This window comes from Stigmatopora argus, chromosome 4 (genome assembly GCF_051989625.1).
Source record: "Stigmatopora argus isolate UIUO_Sarg chromosome 4, RoL_Sarg_1.0, whole genome shotgun sequence".
Lineage (NCBI taxonomy): Eukaryota > Metazoa > Chordata > Actinopteri > Syngnathiformes > Syngnathidae > Stigmatopora > Stigmatopora argus.
Window position 1 is genome coordinate 21,173,251 of NC_135390.1, and position 23,530 is coordinate 21,196,780.

The window sequence follows — 23,530 nt, forward strand, 5'->3', positions numbered from 1 at the left end:
ATAAACATTCTTTTAGATCTATAAAAAAAACTGAATATTCAGGGATTTTAATCCAGTTATTTTAATCAATTTATTAAACAAATCTAAATATTATATCTAAAATGGTCCGGCGGCCCACGTGAAATCAAGTTGACGTTAAAGCGGCCCGCCAACCAACCCGAGTCTGACACCCCTGCATTAAACAAAGCAGAATATTTAAAAATATGTTGATATTTTTGTAAGGATGTAACGATCAGGATTGAAGAAAAATGCTAATTTATATACGAATTTGTTATTTTTTCAACAAAACAACAGTATGACGCTACAATTTACGACTTTTGACATTAGCATCAAATTGCATCTGAATTATTACTGCTCAATCACACAAATATTTTATTATCTAGCAAATGTTTCGTCATAGCAACATTGCTAAGCTAACTCACAAAACTTGAATAACAGGTCTTCTATGTAAATATTTCCGGACCAAAGGGTACAGTTGGCTATTTTTTTTATTTCAAACGTCATATATCCCATACAGCAAACTGTACAATTGATTAATTCACAGTGTGTTAAAAAGAAAATATCTTAATAACGTCTTTATTCCGATGCTATTTAGCTGAATGTCCCCTTATTCTACTCTCAAATTCTAATGTCCGTTTAACACATACACATACTAGCAAATCTTTCCCCCTGTTATTTTATTTGTATTTGTACAAAACCTTACAAAAACTATATTTATAGAAATTCTCAATGTCCACAAAGAAAACCCTGGTTGGCACCAACATTTTTTTTCTCTCCTCCATTTTTTGGGGCACAAGATAGAAGCAGCACAACTCAAAGGAGGAAAGGCATCAGTCTTTTTCCCACTTCCCACATTAAAAAAAAAAAAAAACTAAAACGTCACATCACACTGCTTTTGTCGTGTTTATACTCACTATTGTTGAATGGCATTATTCACTTTGACTTCCAAAGAAAGAAAAAGAGAATGAAAGAGTTAATTGCCTTCACTGAGGAAACTACTCCATTATTTGAGGAAACTAGTACAGTGGTACCTCGACATACGAGCAATTTGAGATACGAGTAAAATTTTGGGCAAATATTTATCTTGAGATCTGAGAGAAATTTTGATATGCGAGCGAGCATACAGCGGCTGCTTATAAGAACATCATGGGCACCGTCTTTCTGGTCGAAACTCCCTCGTGTAATGTTTCTACGAGCACTGGGCGGAGCGTTACATTTTTTCAGTGTTTTTTTTCCCGTTAGTCAGTGCGAATGGTGGAGCTTGTTCGCTAATACGAGAGGAGTACATACTACTTCTCGTTGGCGAGTGGTCGTGCGTTATCCTATTGTGAGGACATTTGTGTGCATCATTTGGGGAATATTTTGAAGGGAAGACAAAAGCAAACAACCCTGGATAGGTTGCATCTGAAAGTCAGCATGGAGGCGGGCCCAATAGAGAAGAAAGGTATCAAAATTTAAAACAAAATTAGAATTAAGTTTAGTGTTAAGTTAGATTAAATTTATTTTTGAGTGTGTCTGCATCATAATCCAAGTTCATTTAAATTAGATTTTGTTATGTTACGAGCGTGTTGCCGTGCAAAAAGTCTCTCTCTCCCCACCACGAAATGTGTCTAATTTTAGTTTTATTAAACATATTTTAGTACTATTAAACCACTAGTTATTTCTAACTTTGTTAATAGGTGGCAAATTAGAACAAATAAAAATGTTTTTCCAATCCAATATCCTGTTTTGGGTGTTTTTTCAGAGGGTTGGAACAAATTAATATGTTTTTAGTTCATTTCTATGGGAAACGTTTGTTTAAGTTAAGAGTAAATTGACGTACGAGCTCAGTCCCGGAACGCATTAAGCTCGTATCTTGAGGTACCACTGTAAACCAGTATTTATAAGAGATAGGAATAAAAAATAAAACTAATTTTAAAAAAATCTTTAGTCGTCATTTGGTGTATTTTTGCGGGGAACCTTTACTGTTCTACCAAAAATCTTGCTTTAGAAAAGTTTTCTCAATAGTTAATTTGAAAATGGGGTTGACAATAGTCTTTTTGTCATAAAAACAAACATTTTAGGGTAAAACTACTTAACGACAATAACAAAAACAATAACTCCCTTGGTAGAAATCGTTTTTTGGACAGTTTTTGCTCAACTTCTTGATAATCCTAATGAGGAGAAAAATCATATAAACGTGCTTTAAAGTATTGATAACATCATTCATGAAAGAAAAAACATAGCTTTTCTCATAGCTAACTTTTAAGATATTAAACAACAAAAATAACTGAAAATACTCCATATATCGAAAACAAAGTTTCCCAAAAAGCCAATTACATTTTTTTCGTCAGTACTATAGATTTTTCCTTTATTACTCGAGTGTATATCAGATTATTTTCTCGCTAATTCAAACTGTAATCTCATAGAGACGCCCAGTGTTTCCATCATATATCATATAAATATACCAACTATAAAAAAAGAATATTTTCCCATCTGTCTGCATTTAAACCATCATAAAACCGGAATATAATGCATTTCCGTTAAATAATAAATACGATTAGGGGCTCAATTTGGTGGCTGTAGGACAAAGTGAGGATTAAAGTGAGCTCTCTATTGAAATAAATAATCTATGCGTCACTTTTGCAAGTTTTTTTATTTTAATAACAAGTAGAAATTTTTAGCAAAATACGTTTGTCTCCTGCTCATCTTATCTACACACTCTACTTCGCAGGGGATCGGATAAACAATTTTACAACGGGTCGCTAACTTGACCGATGCTAAGTTTTACACTCAATATTTTTTTTGAAACTTTAATAATAATATATTTTTTTTAGTCTTTTACGTAGTGATGTATTTTGCAAACCTCACAGAGGTTCGCCAGCGCGTTTCGACGACACTTGCTGAAGGCCGTTAGGTCCACTTGAACAGATGTGAGGGTGTAAATATGATTTTTTATGAATAATATTATAGTACTATAAACTCAGTTTGGTCTTGTTGAGGATGCTAACTTTGATATTCCACTTTTTTTTTATCGGAATTTTTGACGGGAGGATTTTTAAAGTATAAAAATTGCACGGATTACGAAAGATTTGCTCAAATGTCGTCCGTCGAGCGTTTTTTGTTTGTAATTTTGGCGAAAAATATTTGCTTTGGTTCACATTATGGCCTGTTTGGAGTTATCGTACAAATTAGGGGGATGTTTAGGAAATAGTGACATTTTTTTAACTGAAGGAGCTGATTTTTAGACAGAATTGTACAAGTGAACCATTAGTGCTTGAAATGAAGGTGGCCAAGTCATACGTTCCATTTTGTTAGAAAAAAATATTTAAGCTGATTTTTAAGACCAGAAGTCACTCGTAGTTTAACGTAAATCAACATGGATACTCGTTTTTAGGCTAATGTGACGGATCGACCATATTTTGAGAAGCTAGAGTTTAGCTAAAAAAAACGCTTTAGTAATCGCGATTTACACTGAAAATTTCTATTGGTTCTGATGATTGTTGTTTTCCATTCTGGCCTAAATCGCAATTACAATAAGTGTCGATTATTTGCATTAAATTTGACACCCATCAGTTGGATCTGGGATGGTAATCCAACCGTTTCGGATCTTTTCTTGATTTTCTGATCCGTCTATCTCGTCACAGTTTCCATCAAACATCGATTGTTTTTGAAGGGTCACTTCTTTGGCAAGAATTTTTTTTTTTAACAGATGAACAGTCCACTCTCGTACAAAGTCATGCTCGCATGAGGCCGGTTTTGGGTTGGAATCGATGGAAATCCCGTAAGGACAGACAAATGTCAAATGGGCGATTTCATTGCTTGCGTCTGACTTGGTTGTGAAGATATGTAACTTCAAAATGTATGTTTTGAACTGCAGGTAAAGGAAGAAGTGTCCTTCCGTCAAGTGGTTTGTGACCGCGTTCCATCGTACGCCTGCTTTTTATTGCCTTCTTATTTTCTTGATCTGGATCTGACAGTTGTTGCGCACCTAAACGTCGGCCCGAGGACTTCTTCACCGAGGAAACCGCTTGGCGACGACGCGGCGTACTTTCTTCGGGTCCGTGTCGTCATACCTGCGTGGCCGACGCCGCCATTTTGAGTTGTCCGTGTTTGGTCAGCGTCCCCATGTCGCTGTGGTTCAGAGAGAACCGTAGGATCCCGTCGATGCCATTGTCTCTGGTTTCGGGCAGCGCCCCTGACACGTTGCTCAGGAGGCTTTTGCCCTGCGGGGAGCGCAAGCTCAGGGAAAGACGGGGGTCCTCCCAGCGCTGCAGCTCAGGTTGTCCTTTCCGGGGAGACGGCGGTCGTTGTAGACGTGCATGTTGATCACCGCGTCCGCCGTCTTCGCAGCGGCCGCCGGTGGCGGAGGCGGCGGAGGCTTGTGTTTCACACGCCTCTCGCAGGTGAACGACAGTCTGATCTCGTCCGCCATGGCACTGCACAAAGACCTCTGGGCAAAAAGGGAGGAGGAGCGCGAGGGGGGAGGCGAGCCGGATGAAATGGAGAGGGTGGTGAGGATGGTGAGGATGGCGAGGGTGGCGAGGATGGAGAGGAGGGCGAGGATGGTGAGGGTGGCGGATGGTGAGGATGGCGAGGAGTGCGAGGATGGTGAGGTTGGCAAGGATGGAGAGGAGGGCGAGGAGGGCGAGGAAAGCGAGGGTGACGAGGATGGCGAGGATTGCAAGGATGGCGAGGATGGTGAGGATGGTGCGGATAGCGAGGATGGAGAGGAGTGCGAGGATGGTGAGGGTGGCAAGGATGGAGAGGAGGGCGAGGAGGGCAAGGAAAGCGAGGAGGGCGAGGAAAGCGAGGAGGGCAAGGGTGGCGAGGATGGCGAGGACGGCGGGGATGGCGAGCAAAGCGAGGGTGGCGAAGATGGCGAGGATGGGGAAGGGCCAGGTGGGTAAAGGCCTTAGCTTTAATTTGCTCTGACTTATTAAGCGATTAAAAACTACAAATGCAACATATTTTCACACACACACACACAGCACACATAAAAGTCAAAAATGTACTACAAAGTGGACGTCTTTCGGCGCTGGTAGAACGGGCTCTTACGGCCATCTGGCGGAAAAACACTATAACGGCCGGAGAGGGAGATATTTCATATGCTTAATCTATTTTAATTTATTTTAAGACATTAATAAATAATGTCCCTATAATTTTCTTTCATTTTGGTGTTTGCTCGCATCTTTCACACAAAATTGGGACACTGACCAATTTTAAAGGGTTTGTTGGTCGTTGTGTGAGGATCGTGGAATGAATGAGAGAATTTACATATAAAGTACACCACTACTTACAAATTTTCAAGTTACAAAAAAGTCTTGGAACCAATTAATTTCGTAAGTAGAGGTACAACTGTATTTTGGGGTGGGCTCATTTTTGTGTGTTTCCTCACATCTTGCATACAAAATTAGGACACTTTGACCAATTTTAAAGGGTTTGGTTGGTAGTTGTGTGAGGACCGAGGAACAAATTAGAGAGTTTACATATAAAGTACACTTCTACTTACAAAATTTTCAAGTTACAAAAAAGTCTTGGAACCAATTAATTTCGTAAATAGAGGTACGACTGTATTTTGGGGTGGGCTCATTTTTGTGTTTCCTGACATCTTGCATACAAAATTGGGACACTGACCAATTTTAAAGGGTTTGGTTGGTAGTTGTGTGAGGACCGAGGAACGAATTAGAGAGTTTACATATAAAGTACACCTCTACTTACGAAATTTTCAAGTTACAAAAAAGTCTTGGAACCAATTAATTTTGTAAGTAGAGGTACGACTGTATTTTTAGGGTGGGCTCGACGGAGACACACACCTGCTCTCGCTCCGCCGTCTTCCTCAGTTTGTAGACGAACTCGGCGATGGCGACAAAGACCGACAGCACCAGGCCGGACGCCAGCACGATGAATATGCCGCCCAGGTTCTGGATCCCCATGGGGCCCGTCTCTCGACGCTCGTCGTCCAAGCAGCTGCTACCGCTCCACCATTTTTCTTTTAACATATGTAGTCGGCCGTCCTCCATGATGTTCAGAATGGCGATGGAAATTTTGTCACGATATGGCGAACCTGGAGGCGGAACACAGGAGGACGCTTTGGTTCCTTTGCTCCGAGCGCCAGCTGGATTGCGCGATAATGAGCCACGAAAAAAAATAAAAAACACACAAAGAGATTGTCCGCTTCCCAAGATAGTTTGTCACTTTAAAAAACTGACAATGTAGTAGAGTCATTCTTCATTGGGGGTGCCAGAGCCCAGCCTAGCTACCTAAGAGGAGGTGGTGTACAATCTGGGCCAATCGCAGTAATAAAGTTGTAATTATACTTCATAAAATAAGCAAGTAAAATATATAGTAAATATGTCTATATAGATCTTTAGGACTGCAGTATTTTCTGGACTATAAGTCACACTTTTTTCATAATTTGGCTGGGCTACACTAAAATTTGAGTGTGACATGTTTTTTGTGTTTTTTTAGGCTACAGTTATCTTAAAAACTTTTGTTAATGTTATTTTCCTGCAAAACTTATCTTATTTTTTCCCACTGTAAACTGGACTCTTCGTCTGTGGATGAAAATTTAATGTTTCCAAATTACGGCCCTATGAAAATGATCAAAATATCACCCTGAATCTATACATGTTTTTGGGATGTGGGAGGAAATCGGAGTACCCGGAGAAAATCCAAGCAAGCCTGGGGAGAACATACAAACTCCACACAGTGAGGACTGACCTGGGATGGAACTCTTGACCCTAAAACTGTGAGGCCGACACGCAAACCACTTCACCACCAGGTCGCTTAGTAACATATTATATTATAAATGATTTTTCATGACCCGCGGTCTTACCGAGGGGAGTCCCGACCCCGTAGCCTTTGCTGTCGATGAGGCCGCCGACCTGGGTCAGGTTGCAGTTGTGCTTGGTGATGTAATCGATGGTGGTGGACTCCATAATGAGGGCGTAATCGGATTTGAGAACCCGCTGGATACCGTCCTCGATGGACTTGACCAGCGATGTGCTCGGCTTGCTGCTCATAAAAGCCCACATTTTCTCAAAAGTGGAAACCTTGGATTTCTGATAGAAAAACAAAATGATGGCAACTAAGTGAAGGAACTGTTTCTGTTACACTTATCACACATGCTAGTCTTTGGAATTCTGGTGTTTTCTTCTATTCCTTCCTTACGTGAGTAGCGTATTGTCTAGCATATTAGCCGCCCTCGCGTATAAGCCGTACCAATAAAATTGTCGTAAAATCGTTGAATTTTACAATTTCTCTCGTATAAGCCGCCCCCTGATTGACAATTTTCACCTCCATATTCATGGTTTTAATAGGGCATATGTGTCAAAGTGGCGCCCCGGGGGCTAAATCTGGCCCGCCGCATCATTTTGTGTGGCCCGGGAAGTAAATCGTGAGTGCCGACTTTCTGTTTTAGGATCAAATTAAAATGAAGAGTAGAGATGTATATTAAATTTCCTGATTTTCCCTCTTTTAAATCAATAATTGTCATTTTTTAATCCATTTTTTCTGTGCTTTTAGTTCAAAAATCATTATGTAAAATCAAAAAATATATAAAAAAGGTAAAATAAACATTGTTTTAGATCTATAAAAAAACTGAATATTCAGGGCTTTTAATCCAACTCGAGTCTGACACCCCTGTAATAGGGAGTACAAATGTGTTACTTTGACGGGAAAATCTTCAGAAAAATCATCGCACGTGGTATTTCTGAGATATTGAATGAATCCAAAGGGTGTTGCCTAGACGTAGACAAATTCAAAAACAAAGTCATGTGACCAGTACAACCAGGAAGTGTGTCCGTAGCAGTCTAGATAAGATGGCGCTGCCCTGAGCGAGCAATGGCAGGCACAAATAAGGGAGTTTTTTCACATTTTATGCAAGATACGGTTTATTTTTTTCTTGAATTTCATTCATAGACGTCAAAACAAATTTAGTTTAGCGTTTTATCTGTTTATCTTTTCTCTATTTTGAACTAAATGACCGTATCGGCCGCATTATTATTATTATTATTATTAAAAGCATACCTTCTAGTGTAGTTTGGACTGTGATGTCAAATTACAAGTCCGTAACTTACACTTATTTAGGTCTTTTGCCGATTAAACGTAGCTTATGGAGAAGCACCATCAATTTCGTCACACGCAGTTTCTGCGTGTGATGACAAGTAGGCTTTTTGTGTTGTGGTAATGACGACATGGCCTATGTCCGATTATTATTATTATTATATTATTATTATTATTGTCCTGCATTATGGCGTTTTCGTGCATGTCAAGTCTAATTTATGCGCATATAAGCCGTACCCTCGATTCAGTCATAATTTTTTTTGCGACAAACACATCTTATATGCGAGAAAAACAGTCGTTTCTTTTATGAATACAATTCTCTCATTTGAAACTGTCCGTTTATCTGCTCCCTTGGTCCAGTTTTCATTTGGCCCAAAGCATAACTTTGCAACCACCATCTTGTTCCTTATCTTTTTAAAGCCACCGGCGGACACGATTCCCGCTCGGCTTTGTCACGGGATTACGGAGGACATTTCACCGAAGCGGCGCGCACGTTTATCCTCATAAGTGCTACTCGAGCAGCAATAAGCAGCCAATCCATTAGTCTCGCATTCCTGCCAGGCTGCAGTCCTGTAGTATTTCACGGTGTTTTATACCAGGGTCACATTTCCGCCGTGTCTAATCCCGGATAATTGCCGTCTTAAAAGAGCCAGAGCCGTTTCAAATAGGCGCGAGATGGGCGTTTTACGGAGGCCCGTGTTTGCTTAAAAGCGGAATGTTGATATTCGAACGGAAAAGTGACAGTTTGGCGCTACGCCAGGTGGCAACTGAAGCGCAAAGTTTAATGAGTTTTTAATCGTTGGTTGGAGACGTTTGAAAGACAAACTTGGCAGAAATGAAGCAGGTTTGCAGTAACGGTATGACTTTGGCAATCGGCCCTGAAAGTGCGAAAGAATAGTTGCCAATGGAGATTAAAACCAACAAGTGACAAGGATGGATGGAGAATTATTCAATGGCTGCTCTTAATGCTAGATGGGCAGACTAAAAAAATATTTTAAGATACCCAACTGTTGTTGAAATACATTTTTGAAAAATTCCCCAAAAAATCCTCGGGCAGAGACTCGGTTTTAAAAGCTGAAAGGCACTGCTATCCTTCAAAATAAATAAAATAGAATTGTTATAACTTGGACAGAACGTCTTCACTGACTTTGGCACGTGTTATTCAACAGTAGCGTTGATGCCAAAACTCTAAACAATGAAAACAGAGTCAAAGGCCCTGCGGGCAAAACAAACACACAAAGACTAACTTTGGAAAAAGAAAAATACTAAGTAAGTAATACTATTTTTACAGTTGGAATAAAATGTACAATCTTTTTCAACCAGATGGTCGGATGAATCGGATCATGATCAGCACATGTTGTTTTTTTTTTGTTTTTTTTCAGTATAGCGCAGATATCAAACTCAAGGCTCTAGGGCCAGACTAAAATATTTTTTTGTGGACAGTGAATACCGACTTCCTGTTTCTTGGCAAAATAAAATTCTAATATTTTTTTATCGTTGAATAATCAATCAAAAACTACAGCATTTAAAAAGCAAGAATAAAAATAATATTCCCATTTTTTAATGGGAAAAAAAGAATATTGAAAACAAACGCTTTGTTGTTTTGAAAAAAAATTAAATAAATGAAAATAATTAAATAAAACTCACTTTTTAGATTTTTTAATATATACATTTTTAATCTAAATATATTTCGAAATGAAAAATTGAACATTTTTACTATTAATTAACTCAATTAAAAAGTAAAATAAATGAATAAAAGTTTTTTTTTTTTTTTTAAATCTATATACATTTCGAAATTTAAAAAAAAATGATATTTACTATTAAGAAGCTGAAAAAAGTTTATTTGAACACATTTTCATGTCAACGTCACTAAATAATTAATGGACTACTGAAAAAAATTGATAGATTTCGTGTTATTCCATTTATTAGTCGTGGGAGGAAACTGGACTAACCCGAATAGAAACCACGCAAGCCCCGGCAGAACATGCAAACAGTGAGGATCGACCTTGGATCGAACCCACGACCTCAGAACTGCGAGGCCTACCACTTGTTCGCCGGGCAGCCCAAGATAAAAAAAATCTTAATCAATGGAATCATACCTTAAAGAAAGTCATGGTGGCGCCGTCGCGAACCACACCGTACTCGATCTTGGTCTGCTTGGCGATGTCATCAGCGGAGTCCACCGGCGAGTCCATCCTCTCGATGGTGAGGAACGCTGCTAAGTTGGCCGTGTAAGACGATATGATGATCAGCGTGAAGAACCACCAGATGCCGCCGATGATCCGGGTCGACAAGGCCTTGGGCATCAGCTCGGAACCTGCGAAAAGACACTTTCACGTTATTGGGGTTGTTGGGTGGGTGTGTTTTATGTACGTGTCCTGTTCTGTGTGATTTGTATGCGTTTTTCCTGATGAGAGTTGGCTCACATGTTTGTGATTTGTCATCAGCTGACTGTGTATTTAAACCCTGTGTTTTGGCATGTCTTTTGGTGGGAGGATTGTTTTCCTGTTTCCTGTTCAAGTACCGTATTTTCTCGCATATTAGCCACCTCCGCGTATAAGCCGTCCCCTTAAAATTGCCTTAACATTAGTGTGAGTGTAGCGGTCTGGTTTGTCATCCCTAAGTAAGATGGCGGCGCCCTGAGCACGACAAGTAAGCTTTTTTCACGTTTTATGCAAGATACTTTTTTTCTGGAATTTCATTCAATTCAATTTCATCAAAATAAATGTGTCTTGCGTTATGGCGTTTTGTGCATGTCAAGTCTCATTCGCATATAAGCCGTACCCTCGATTCAGTCCCCATTTTTTGAGTGACAAAAACAGCGTTTTGGTGAGAAAATACGGTAAGTGACGTTTTGCCTCTTCGCCAATCTGCGTCTCCTCTGTTCAGTTTTTATTTTGCTAACTTTGTCCCAGTTATGATTATTTGCAAGGTTATTTTTCATTAAAATCCTAATTTTAGCACCAGCACTTCCCTCTCATTTTTCTGCTTCCCTGCTTTGCTTCACAGCCAAAAGCAATTCATGATAACCACATTCTTCGATTTTTGTAACCTCTAAAAAGACTTGACGCATCTCCTTCTGTGTTTGTTCATTAACCGGTTGAAATAATTGTGCAGTGTTCCAAAGGAAAATAAATGTAAAGTGAATTGTTTAGCGGGACAAGCAGGTTAGGGTTGTAAAACGGTATCGCGCCCCGTGATTTACACCAGAAATAAAAGCCTTTATGTAGTTCCCGGAAAACTGGGAAAATTCAATGGCAAGTCGTAAATGTACATCATCTACACTACCTGTGTTGTACCTTGAGTCGACACTCTGGGTTCTTAAACACTGCGCTCATGTTGTCATTTTAACAAGCATCATAACTCAGTGAAAAATAAAAATAATAATTTCAAAAATGCAAATTTCGCACAGAAATATAGCCAATGTTTGCTTAAAAATTCTTGAGTAGCTGATCATAAAATCAAATACATACATTATTTATTTATGTAGATCCAGACCCGAATTAGTCAGCTTTTTGTCAGGAATAGAAGCTTTTTACCTAGCATTTATTGCTAAAATATGTTAAATAAAATATGCTATCAGGCTTCCCTTAGATCGTGACCGGACGTTTGGTCGCCCGGGTGAATATAATTTTGAGAGATGGTTTCAACAGTAGATATTTAGATATTAAACTCTCTCTCATGATTATAATTTTGAGAGCTGGTTTCAACAGTAAACTCTCTGTCATGTTGTCAAACGTCCGGCGACCAAACGTCCGGGCGACCAAACGTCCGGGCGACCAAACGTCCGAGCGACCAAACGTCCGGGCGACCAAACGTCCGGGCGACCAAACGTCCGGGCGACCAAACGTCCGGCGACCAAACGTCCGGGCGACCCAACGCGCGGCGACCAAACGACCGGCAAACAAACGTCCGGGCGACCAAACATCCGGCCGACCAAACGTCCGGGCGACCCAACGCGCGGGCGAACCAACGCGCGGCGACCAAACGCGCGGCGACCAAACGTCCGGGCGACCAAACATCCGAGTACCCCTTAGATAGAGCGAAACTTTAGGTTAGGTTAGAACTTTATTTCATTCTGTATTCGGGAAATTTCTTGGTTGCAGTGGCAAGACAGACATACAAGACATTGTAGACCTAGTTTAAAAAACTGGGGCCACACAAGGAAGTCCACCTTATATCACGTAATCAAGTAAAATACACTCTATTATTGAACGAACGTATGAATTACAAACACATGAACGGACTTCCCGATGGAATCAATTTTGTGACCATCTTGAAAAACATTTCGATAAGTCTTACCAAGAGCTTTCAGGATTACAGTACAGGATATACAGTGGCAAGTCATTTCCGATATCCAAGCACACGGACCATAAAGCTTCGCCTCTCCACCGCACAGCAATTCAACCCCGCCAATGGCCCACTGACGGATGCTAAAGTTACTTTATATCTCATCTCTGACAACCTTTAAAATACCCTTGCTGTCTGTGTACACTGTGTTACTTTACTGAGAAGATTTATGACAGTAATTCTGAAGAGTAACAAGCCCATGTAGGATGAAGGAGGGAGGGCGGTGGGTCGGCCAATGAAAAGGGTGGGCAGAGTGCTCTGCTCCTTAACCTCTTCCACCAAATTTGATTGCATTCGTCCTTTGTGGTTACAAACAAGGGAGAGACGGCACTATCCCTTAACTCACTATGACTGTGGGGACGGACGGACTGTGATGAAAACTGCCAGAAGCGACCAGTTTAAAGTCCACGCTGTAAAAAATAAAAAAATAATTGCCATCCGCAACAGGAGGGAATGCATACGGTGTTGTCGTAAGGTTGGAACTTTGAAATAAACGCAAAACGTAAATCTGCGATGAGGCGGCAGGTTTATAAAAATGTCAATATGTTTGTTCTTGGTCGGTGTACTGTTTGATACGCTTCGTGCCCACACAAGAATAGAAAGTTTGTTATCCAACGTGGCACATTATGATTCATTCTGCGTTGAATCCGGCCCAAAAAATGGGTCTGAAGTAGAGAAGTTGAAAATGCTTTGTTTCAGGCTATTGATGTTATTTGTGCACTTCGCTACTTATGTTGTTGAATACTCATTATTCATGTTATTTTTTGAACCACTTTATCCTTACTAGGGTCGCAGGGGGTGCTGGAGCCTACCCCAGGCGGGGGACACCCTGAACTGGTGGCCAGCCAATCGCAGGGCACAATGAGACGGACAACCATTCGCTCTCACAGTCATAATGATGTTTAATTTAAAGTGTCCAGTCAGCCTACCATGGATGTCTTTGGAATGTGGGAGGATACCGGAGTACCCGCAGAAAACCCACGCAGAGAACATGCAAACTCCACACAGGTGGACTGACCTGGATTTGAACCCAGGACCCCAAAGCCGTGAGCCCAACCTGCTAACCACTCAAGCCGCCGGACCGCCCTACTTATTTATTGCTTATTTATTATGTTTATTTTATTTATTAACATTATTGATTGAATATTTATTATTATTTGTATTGTTATTATTTATTGAGGATTTATTTGCCTGTTAGTTTGTTGTTATTTGTGCACTTTATGGTCAAGCTTTAAATCTCATTATACTTGAATCATGACAATAAAAGCATTCAATTCAATTCAATTATTAATTCAGATAAGGAATGACCGTTATAGATCATTAAGAAAAAAAGATATATTTAATTGACTGATTTGGGGGATCATGCAAAAATGTTTTACTAGTATAAACACATTTCTTGACTGTAGCACCTTTAAGTACATTTTTAATCCCTAAATTTGAATCTGAAGTAACAAGCAAAACAAGCCTCATCCAAAATGCAGTTTTTTAACGCGAAGTCAAGGTGGCAAGAAATGATCAGACATATGTTGCTTGTCAAGTGAAGACCACATTTGGCGCGCTTTGTTGCGTTTTCACCTCAACGTCTTTGCCGTTCTTTGTGTTGTCGGTGGCACCTCACTCCCACAGACAAGCTGCTCCTTTTTTCTGTTTTCTTTCCTTTTTTTTTTTACTTTTCTCAACACTCCACCATCGATTTGCATTTTAAACGCGTCAAGGAAATGGCTTCAGTCTCAGTTGCTGTCACCACGGTTGGCAGACAAGCGTAGTGAAGAAGCCTGTTTGTGAGTCTTCACCAAACGACATTTTTCAGCTATTACCAGTCACACTGTGAAGTACAGCCAATTATAGGCCATATTTGATCTCATCTCATCTCATTTTATGAACCACTTTATCCTCATTAGGGTCGCGGGGGGTGCTGGAGCCTAACCAGACTGACTCCGGGCCAGAGGCGGGGGACACCCTGAATCGGTGGCCAGCCAAATGCAGAGCACAAAGACACAAACAACCAATCAGTCGTAGCTAGGGGCAATTTAAAGTGTCCAATCAGCCTACAATGCATGTTTTTGGAATGTGGGAGGAAACCAGAGTACCCAGAGGAAACCCACACAAGCCCAGGGAGAACATGCAAACTCCACACAGGTGGACGTGACCTGGATTTGAACCCAGGACCCCAGAGCTGTGAGGCCGACATGCTAATATTTTATAGCGTTTGAATTTAAAAAGCATTTGCATCTATGACACGTGTCAAAGTGGCGGCCCGGGGGCCAAATCTGGCCCGCCGCATCATTTTGTGTGGCCCGGGAAAGTAAATGATGAGTGGCGACTTTCTGTTTTAGGATCAAATTAAAATGAAGAGTATAGATGTATATTAAATTTCCTGATTTACCCTCTTTTAAATCAATAATTGTATTTTTTTAATCAATTTTTTTCTGTTTTTAGTTCAAAAATAATTTTGTAAAATATATATATAAAAAAGCTAAAATAAACGTTGTTTTAGATCTATAAAAACTGAATATTCGGGGCTTTTAATCCAGTTCTTTTAATCCATTTATTAAAAAAAAAATCCAAATATTATATCTAAAATGGTCCGGCCCACATGAAATCGAGTTGACGTTAACGCGGCCCGCGAACCAACCTGAGTCTGACACCCCTGATCTACGCTATTGAGCAACCCAGTGGACGAGAGGTTAGCGTGTCAGCCTCACAGTTCTTTTGCCAAGGGTTCAATCCCAGTTGGGTCCTCACTGTGTGAAGTTTGCATGTTCTCCCCAGGCTTATGTGGGTTTTCACCGGGTACTCCAGTTTCCTCCCACATTCCAAAAACATGCATGCTAGGCTAGCTGATTGAACACTAGAAATTGTCCTAACTATGATTGGGTAGAAGTATTTGTAAGTCAAAGTTCTACTATTCCATGTTTCTCCGCCATATTTTGTCCATTTAAGACAATTACATCATCTTTAACAAAACTTTGACTCTGGCCGTATTTACCTCAACATTTTTCTCTTTGCAATCTGCAACCCAAACAAAAACCCAAATAAGCCTTTTCAACTGGCCCGCTGGCAGTCCTTCAGAGTCAACCGTCAAATTCCAGCGACACTCAAAGTATACCTGAGACATATTTACATTCCACCACCAACCTAAGATCAATTAAGCTTCTCTGAATCCATCAAACCTGCCAGTTGAGAGCAGCTGACAGCCGACATTTGTCAAACGCCGTCCCCCGATTGTTCCTTTTTTCCCGTCCCGGACCCCCTCAAGTGGCAGCAACGGATTTTACGGTGGGAAATAAACAGCGCCGCGCTATCTCGACTCGCTTTACAATGCCCGACGAGCTTCCCTTCTTCTTTTTTGGGGGCGGTAACAGCGGGTGGGTGACAAGCACCCCGCCACGTCGGGGAAGACGGAGCACTTCTACGCTCGTTCCTGGCGGGTGAACATCTCCCGGATAAACAATGGCGGAATCCCGCAGCTTGTCAGTTAGAGAAGCGGGAAGCGGTAGCGGAGAAAAATTGGGGTTGATGGGAGGGTTTTTGACAGAGGAGGCGGGACTCCCTACCTTGTTGCATCAAGGAGCCAACGCCGAACCAGAAGCTGTTGAGCAGCGTGAAGTTGTTTTCCACTACGTCGGATCCCGGATTGCAGGGGTGGGCGTCGTACCATTCGTAAGGGCTGAACCTGAAGGTGGAAAAGCAGGTTTTGAAGAAAAAAATAGCGCCCACTTTTACGAGCACCAGTTTGTCGACTTCGAACAGAAGAGGCGCAAATTCGCTAATGGAATTGCAAACTCATTTTTAGAAGGAAGTGCCGATTTAAGACAAAAATAGATGTACTTTCCTATACTCAGACTTATAAAATAGCATCATTTTCTCTGGCCCGGGAAAGTAAATCATGAGTGCCGACTTTCTGTTTTAGGATCAAATTAAAATGAAGAGTATGTATATATATATATATATATATATATATATATATATATATATATATATATATATATATATATATATATATAACATTTCCTGATTTTCCCCCTTTTAAATCAATAATCGTAATTTTTTAATCCATTTTTTCTGTGTTTTTAGTTAAAAAATCATTTTGCAAAATCGAAAAATATATAAAAAAAGCTAAAATAAACATTGTTTTAGATCTATAAAAACTGAATATTTCAGGGCTTTTAATCCATTTATAAAAAAACATCTAAATATTATATCTAAAATGGTCCGGCCCACGTGAAATCAAGTTGACGTTAAAGCGGCCCGCGAACCAACCTGAGTTTGACACCCCTCCATTATGGCGTTTCGTGCATGTCAAGTCTAATTTATGCGCATATAAGCCGTACCCTCGATTCAGTCGTCATTTTTTAGCGACAAATACGGCGAATATTTGGGAAACTACAGTATTAAACAACATTGTGGGCCTTCAAATCCCAGTGAAATTGCTCTAAATTATATGTTACTACATCAAAAAGCATTTACACCAATGACTTTAAAGTATTGTAATCAAGTACTCTCAACATTAAATAAATGACTCAGCTCCTCCCACTAATCCCACTTATACTTTCATCCCCAAAAAAACTTGTTTAACGCAATTCACAAAACCGTCCCTGCATAGCAACACGATACAATTCAACTTTTTTGACAAGGGCGTCAAATGTCACATTTGAGGAACAAATCCATAAATAAATAAAATCCGCCTGCTGCCATTTACCCGCAGTAAATTCCCCGCAACTCTTTATTGCGCGACATTCTCGCCCGGCAGCTGCCGAGATAAAACATCTCCGACGTCACCCTTTTTATTTTTTACCCTTTTGTAAGTTCTTTGGATAAATTTGAAAAATCCTTCCACGTTTCCCGGAAATGTCGCCAATGCCCTCTTTGTCCTTTTGATAAATAATAACTATAATAGTCCACGGGATGAAAGCTCAAGTAGATCACGTCAGTTTTCATTTGCGGAGCTCCAGCTGACTGGAAAAAAAATGTATTATCCCCATGATACAACCGTATGTCAATCTAATGACATGCCCCGCAGTCTAATATTTCAGTGGGCTTTTTAATAACGGGCTGACGGTCATTTTTACGAGGCACTGAAAGCGTACGCCGAGGCTTTTTAGGAGCACAAATAAATTGTATTTACTGTTAAAGAAGAAGACGGACTGATTAAAATGGAACGTAATTGCTAAGTTGTTAGCGATACAAAAAAAAATGACCCTTTGTCATCCTGAAATAGGAGCTTGAAAATTGGCTTTGTGTAGCCACCAAATGTTATGATTCCATTTTATACCCCATTTATTGGTGCTTTATAGTGTCGCTATCTCGTCATAAAATAGAGGTGAGTCAACAAAATGTGTGTGGGGTGGATTGTAAGAAAAGTGTTGTGTTTTTTTTAATATATGGAGATGATAACGTGGTCTTAATTGGGTTTTTGTCAGGGAATAGTGTCAGATTTGCAAAAAATAAGCATGGAAACAAAGAAAATCGAATGTATTCAAAATTGTAGGATTGAAAAATGTGATGCGCTAAAGTTGTTTTTAAGTCAATCTAAAGTACGGGTGTCAAAGTGGCGGCCCGGGGGCGAAATCTGGGCCGCTGCATCATTTTCTGCGGCCCGAGAAAGTAAATTATGAGTGTCGATTTTCTGGTTTTTAATTAACTTCAAATGAATATTATAATTGTAGACGGAATATTTCCTGCATTTCCTCATTTCACATCAATAATTGCATTTTTTTTTTAGTTCAAAAAGCATTTTGTAAAATCTGTTTTAGCTCTAAACTGAATATTTAGGGCTTTTGATCCAATTCTTTTAATCCTATTTTATTTTAAATATCGAAAAATGATATCTAAAATGTTTCCTCTTTCCCCTTTTATTTTTTCCTATAAATATAAAGATTTTTAAAATGCAATATTTACTCTTTTTCCTTTTTAAATAAAAACAAAAGGTTAAAACAATAATAATATTTGCCCTATTTTATGATTACATTTTTTAAAAATACATTTATAAAAAAAATTACGCCACAGAATATTTTATATTAAGAGGCTCAAAGACAAGATTAGTACTAATTTTAATGTCCGAAAATTATCTCTCCACAATTGGAAAAGCTAAATCAATTAATTTTGCCAGCCTAATTGGAACAGGAAGAATTCAGTTGCCGTCTAAAATTAACATGCAACAATTTTGTTGTGAGGAGTAAACTCGTGAATATTAGACTCATAAAAAAATGGAGAATTCTTCCTTATTAAGGAATAAAGGAAAAAAATGTACAAATGCAACGTGGCACATATTTACTCACATAGGGCACACTTAAGTCTAAAATTTTCTCCAAAGTGGACCAATCAGTATGCACTAAATTCAAGATTCTGTAGATGTCTAACAGCTTGACTGTCTGGGTACATTGCTTGCTGACGCGCTATATTTATATAGTGAAAAGGCAGAATCTTGCTTAAAGCATGACAATATTAGCCGTCAACGATGACTTTTTTGTCTGCTGCCAATGACCGAGACGATCCGGATTAGAGCCGAAATGGCTAAAACCAGATCGGTTTTACAAAAAAAACGTTAAAAAAATCCCGTACAAAAGTTGTTATACGGCGTACACCATTTGAATGATCAAAAACTTATAAAATATGGGATGAACATAAGTTGACAGGTATGTAATTGCTTTGGTTGTATGACTGAAATATGCTATTGTTGACCTAATATACTTTTTTATAAGGACTCCTAACATCATTCCAAACGTATCATCCTCCAACCTATGAATCCTCCTGATTTAATCAGTCATGTCAGCTTGGCACCAAAGTGCACCGGCGCCCTCTCATTGACTCCCACAATGCACTTTGACAAGCCTTTAGCTTATCTAGGCCAGCCACCTGATATCACAATCTGTCATTATTATTTCCAAGCCCCCTTTGCCATTTTTTGACAAAACGAGCGACTGGGGTCTGCAGCTGTTTGCACTTGAGCGACCTCATCACGCGGTCTTGTTTTTTTTTTTTCGCGTGGGCGCCACTTTGCATGAAAAGGAGCAGGAAATGCCAAAAATCTGAATTACGAGTGGAATCAAGTACAAAATAAAAACAATCGTGATTTGACAAATGCAAAAAGAGGATTCTAAATGTTGTTTTTGAGGGATTCGCTTCCGTTGACGCCGATAGACGTCTGATCCGTTTGGATCGGGAGAGTCTGGCTGTGCTGCCAGCCCTCCCAGTTCAGATGGATTGGACTTTGACGGGCAGACGGTGATCTTGGATTTCTTTCCCACTTGTTTTGACCGGTTTGTTTATAACAGACCAAAAAAACACTAGTGTCTGTTATAAACAAAGCAGTTGAAACATACTGTATTTTCTCGTATATAAGCCGCCCCTCGCATATAAGCCACACCCTTAAAATTGCCTTTAATTTGTTGAATTTTACAGCGGTCGAAACATACTGTATTTTCTCGTATACAAGCCGCACCCGCGTATAAGCCGCGCCCTTAAAATTGCCTTTAAATTGTTGAATTTTACAGCGGTCGAAACATACTGTATTTTCTCGTATACAAGCTGCCCCCACGTATAAGCCACGCCCTTAAAATTGCCTTTAAATTGTTGAATTTTACAGCAGTCGAAATTTGTGAATAGATTGTGGCCTGGCAATCGACATCGACACAGCTTTACGAAGCAACTTTGATGGATTTGTGGGTGATGATGACGTGAGAGCATTGTAAAATGGCTGGATAAAGTACCACCGAACTCAGTTTTGCTTCCGTTGCCTTTTTAAAAACGTGTTTTTAGCGTGTGGGTGTAGCGTGTATGTTTAAACTGGTGTATGTTTTGCCATGCCTGGCTGCGTCTATAAAAATGGTGCGTCCTTTGTATGTGTAAAATACAGAAATAGCACTCGTTACTGACACTGCGCCTTTAAATGCGATGCGCCGTATAGTCATGAAAATACGGTATTCTTTTTCCACTTGCCTGGCGATGACAAAAAGGACGCAGCTGACTCCCAGGTAGGCTAGCAAGATGTAGATCCAAATGTCGGGCGTCATGGGGTTGAGGAACGAGAAGAAACCGTTGTTGGTGGTATTGGGCTTGCGGTACAGGATGCTGATGCCCATGCTCATGAAGGGTTTGGTGAAGTCCACCACCTTCTCACGCATGTAGGTGATGGTGAACGGGGCCACCGCTAAGTCGGCTCTCTGAGAAGACAAATGGATTTGTTAGATGGGACGGAATTGGCAGGATCCGCAGATCCTTCCTCCCATCAGCTGTCAGGCTTTTTAACAAAACAAATGGCTGAGTGTTAAGACCTACCGTATGCATGCATGTACATCTGTGTATGTGTGTATGTATACATGTGCTTATATATGTATGTGTATGTATGTGTATATATGTGTATGTACACGTATGTGTATGTGTATATGTATATGTATATATAAATATATAAATATATATATATATATATATATATATTTTTTTTTTCCCAGCAGCACGCTTATTTATTTATATATTTATTCATGTATTTATTTATTAACTTACTTGATACCTATCTATTTATGTCTAAAATGTATTTTTCTTTGTCTGTATTCTCACCCTCTTGCTACTGTGACAACGAAATTTCCCAAATACGGGATGGATAAAGTTATCCAATCCAATCCAAGCTAGCAAAAACGTTTACTCAATTATTTCAACAAGTGAGGTTTTGTCAACCAATAGAGAAGCGCAAATTGTTCTGTTTTATTTGATTAAATGAGGGAAAACAATTATGTTGGGTTAGGTCAAATTAAACAAAATGTGTGGAATCCAAAATGCCGTCTCTCCTAAACTATTCGCATTTGTACATCCCATCCATCTGCGGGACCTTCCCTGCCACACTGCCGTTTTGCCCTGATTGGACCACAGATCCATCAAGAATGGGGGCGCCGGACGCGGCACGAGCCAAATAACTTGACGCCGTCCCACCGCGTGCCACATGGCTTGGCGTTATCTATCAATGCAGATGGCGAGCTTTCGCAGCGTCGTCCCCCGAGGACAAACTCCGCCCCCCCCAACATGGCGTTACAGTGATTCATCCATTTTTAATCTGCCGCCTGTACACTTAACATTTAATTCATCTGACGAGCCAATCCCAAATCCGACGCGTGACATTTGTCCCAACACGGCCGCTCGCCGCACGGGGCTAACGATGGGGGCTAATGAGCGTCGCCGCCGAGGTGAGCCGGGTATTTAGTGAAGGGCAACGCGGGCTCGCGTTTGCCAGTACGGCTCTTGAACCCGTGGCCCCGCGGCTGCGGGTCACCCCGCCTTGCCGCCGCCTACGATGAGGATCAAAGTGGCATGTCCAAACGCTGGCGGCGGTGACGTGACCTCGTGAGCGCAGACGGGAAAAAATGTCCGGTTAAGGTAACGAATGTGGGCTTTTGGGAGAATTTATGGGGAAGCGTGCTTCGTTTTTTGGGGGATTAAGCTAATTGGATTGGATGTTATTTTGTGGACTGTACTTCAATTTTTAATAAAAACGCATTACAAGAACGGAAGAAAAAAAATCTGGTTTTCAATGTTTGCTAAAAAAGAGAAATGTTGTTATTTTGCAGGGAGATTTGTACTTAATATTAATTATTAATTAAAAATTTGATGGAACCTACGTATTATATTCAGGTTTTCCTTTTCACTGCCCATTATTTGCCTGGTCCAACATAAATGTTCATTTTTTGAGTCTGATTAATTTAATAAGGAACAGCACATGAACATATTTATATTCATGTTAATGAACATATATATGTAAATATGTAAGATTGTAGCCGAGGGCTAATTTCCATCTGTCAGTTGAAGATAAACGATGACACATACCACACACACACACACACACACACAAACAAACGCGTAGAACAGTTTTAGACAGCCTTGTGATGGCAATTTTGTTCGTCTAATAGTCAGCCTTTAAGATGATTGGCCAAGAGGGATGTTCACATATGAAACGTATTTGGTTTTGAGTTGCAGATATGTTGAATTGATTTGAATTGAATGCTTTTATTGCCATTATTTATGTTTTTATATTATAAAGACGGACAGAGATGGTGCTTTGACTAATTTAGCACACTTTTGGAAGGGAAGTACACAGTCACCTCTAGAGCCAGCCCTTGTTGATTAACTGGATTTTTTTGTACAAAATATTGCAGTGAAGGAGGAGCTTTGTGATGGAAGATTTTGTAATCTAACGTGGCATCTGCATATTTAACATTACTGTGAAGGTGCAGAGAAGGTGCTTTGGCTAATGTAGCCCTCTTTTTGAAGGGAACTACACAGTCACCTCTACAGCCAGGCCTTGTTGACAAATAGGATTTTTTTGGTAGAAAATCTTGCAGCAGTGGCAGGCTGTCAGGGCCTTCAAGGCCTTCTCTGCTGGCCTAAGAAATATCTGAATCATATATTATATTTTGTCCATCAATACTAAGACTAAATAATTCCAAATTGTCTGTTAGCTTCCTTTCATTGCTTTTCCCCCTGGTTGCACTGGTTCCAGATGTGTGTTTTCATATTGAAGCATTTAACCAATCACATTATTTGTTGCCAGGGTCAGAAATCAGCCTCAAGGCCTTCACAATCAGTTCTACAGGCCCTGCTGCATTAAACAAGCGTCGATAAGACTTGCTTTAACCAATCAGATTTCGAGTTGGCAACACCACAATGCCTTGTCGTAGGCGTAGGGATACGTCATCGCTTTCACCAACTATGATTGGCTAGTGATTAGCCAGAGCTACCAAACTGTATCTGGAGCGAGCTGATTTTTGAACTAAAAACACAGAAAAAAATCGATTAAAAAATGACAATTATTGATTTAAAGGGGGAAAATCAGGAAATTTAATATCCATCTATACTCTTCATTTTAATTTGATCCTAAAACAGAAAGTCGACACTCATGATTTACTTTCCCGGGCCACACAAAATGATGCGACGGGCCAGATTTGGCCCCCGGGCCGCCACTTTGAAACATGTGTTAGGCAGTAAGTGCTGTGTGGAAATTTTGGAATGACTCACTATATTTTACAGCGGTCATTGGTTGCTAGCCCTCCCAGTCCAAATGGATTGAACTAGCGCTCAAAATTTGCAGGCTTTTTCGTAATCCGTTTGTTCCCCCTCAAGGTTATTGCGATCTAGGTGGGGGGGA

At 40.1% G+C, this 23,530-nt stretch overlaps 1 protein-coding gene across 3 annotated transcripts in view; it reads right to left on the reverse strand.

The window, feature by feature from the left end:
* The window catches only part of grik3 (glutamate ionotropic receptor kainate type subunit 3), a 154,985-nt gene that overhangs the window by 9,879 nt on the left and 121,576 nt on the right, over positions 1 to 23,530 (reverse strand). For 2 of the 3 annotated variants that reach the window (XM_077597995.1, XM_077597997.1), the window contains 6 exons: positions 20,338 to 20,561; positions 15,954 to 16,072; positions 10,146 to 10,363; positions 6,818 to 7,043; positions 5,796 to 6,046; positions 471 to 4,430 (listed from right to left, as the gene is read on the reverse strand). In XM_077597995.1, coding sequence (XP_077454121.1) covers positions 4,050 to 4,430; positions 5,796 to 6,046; positions 6,818 to 7,043; positions 10,146 to 10,363; positions 15,954 to 16,072; positions 20,338 to 20,561 — 1,419 coding nt within the window. In that variant the 3' untranslated portion in view covers positions 471 to 4,049. Of the gene's footprint in view, positions 1 to 470; positions 4,431 to 5,795; positions 6,047 to 6,817; positions 7,044 to 10,145; positions 10,364 to 15,953; positions 16,073 to 20,337; positions 20,562 to 23,530 lie in introns of those variants that run through there. The other variant, XR_013299920.1, reaches the window with a different exon arrangement.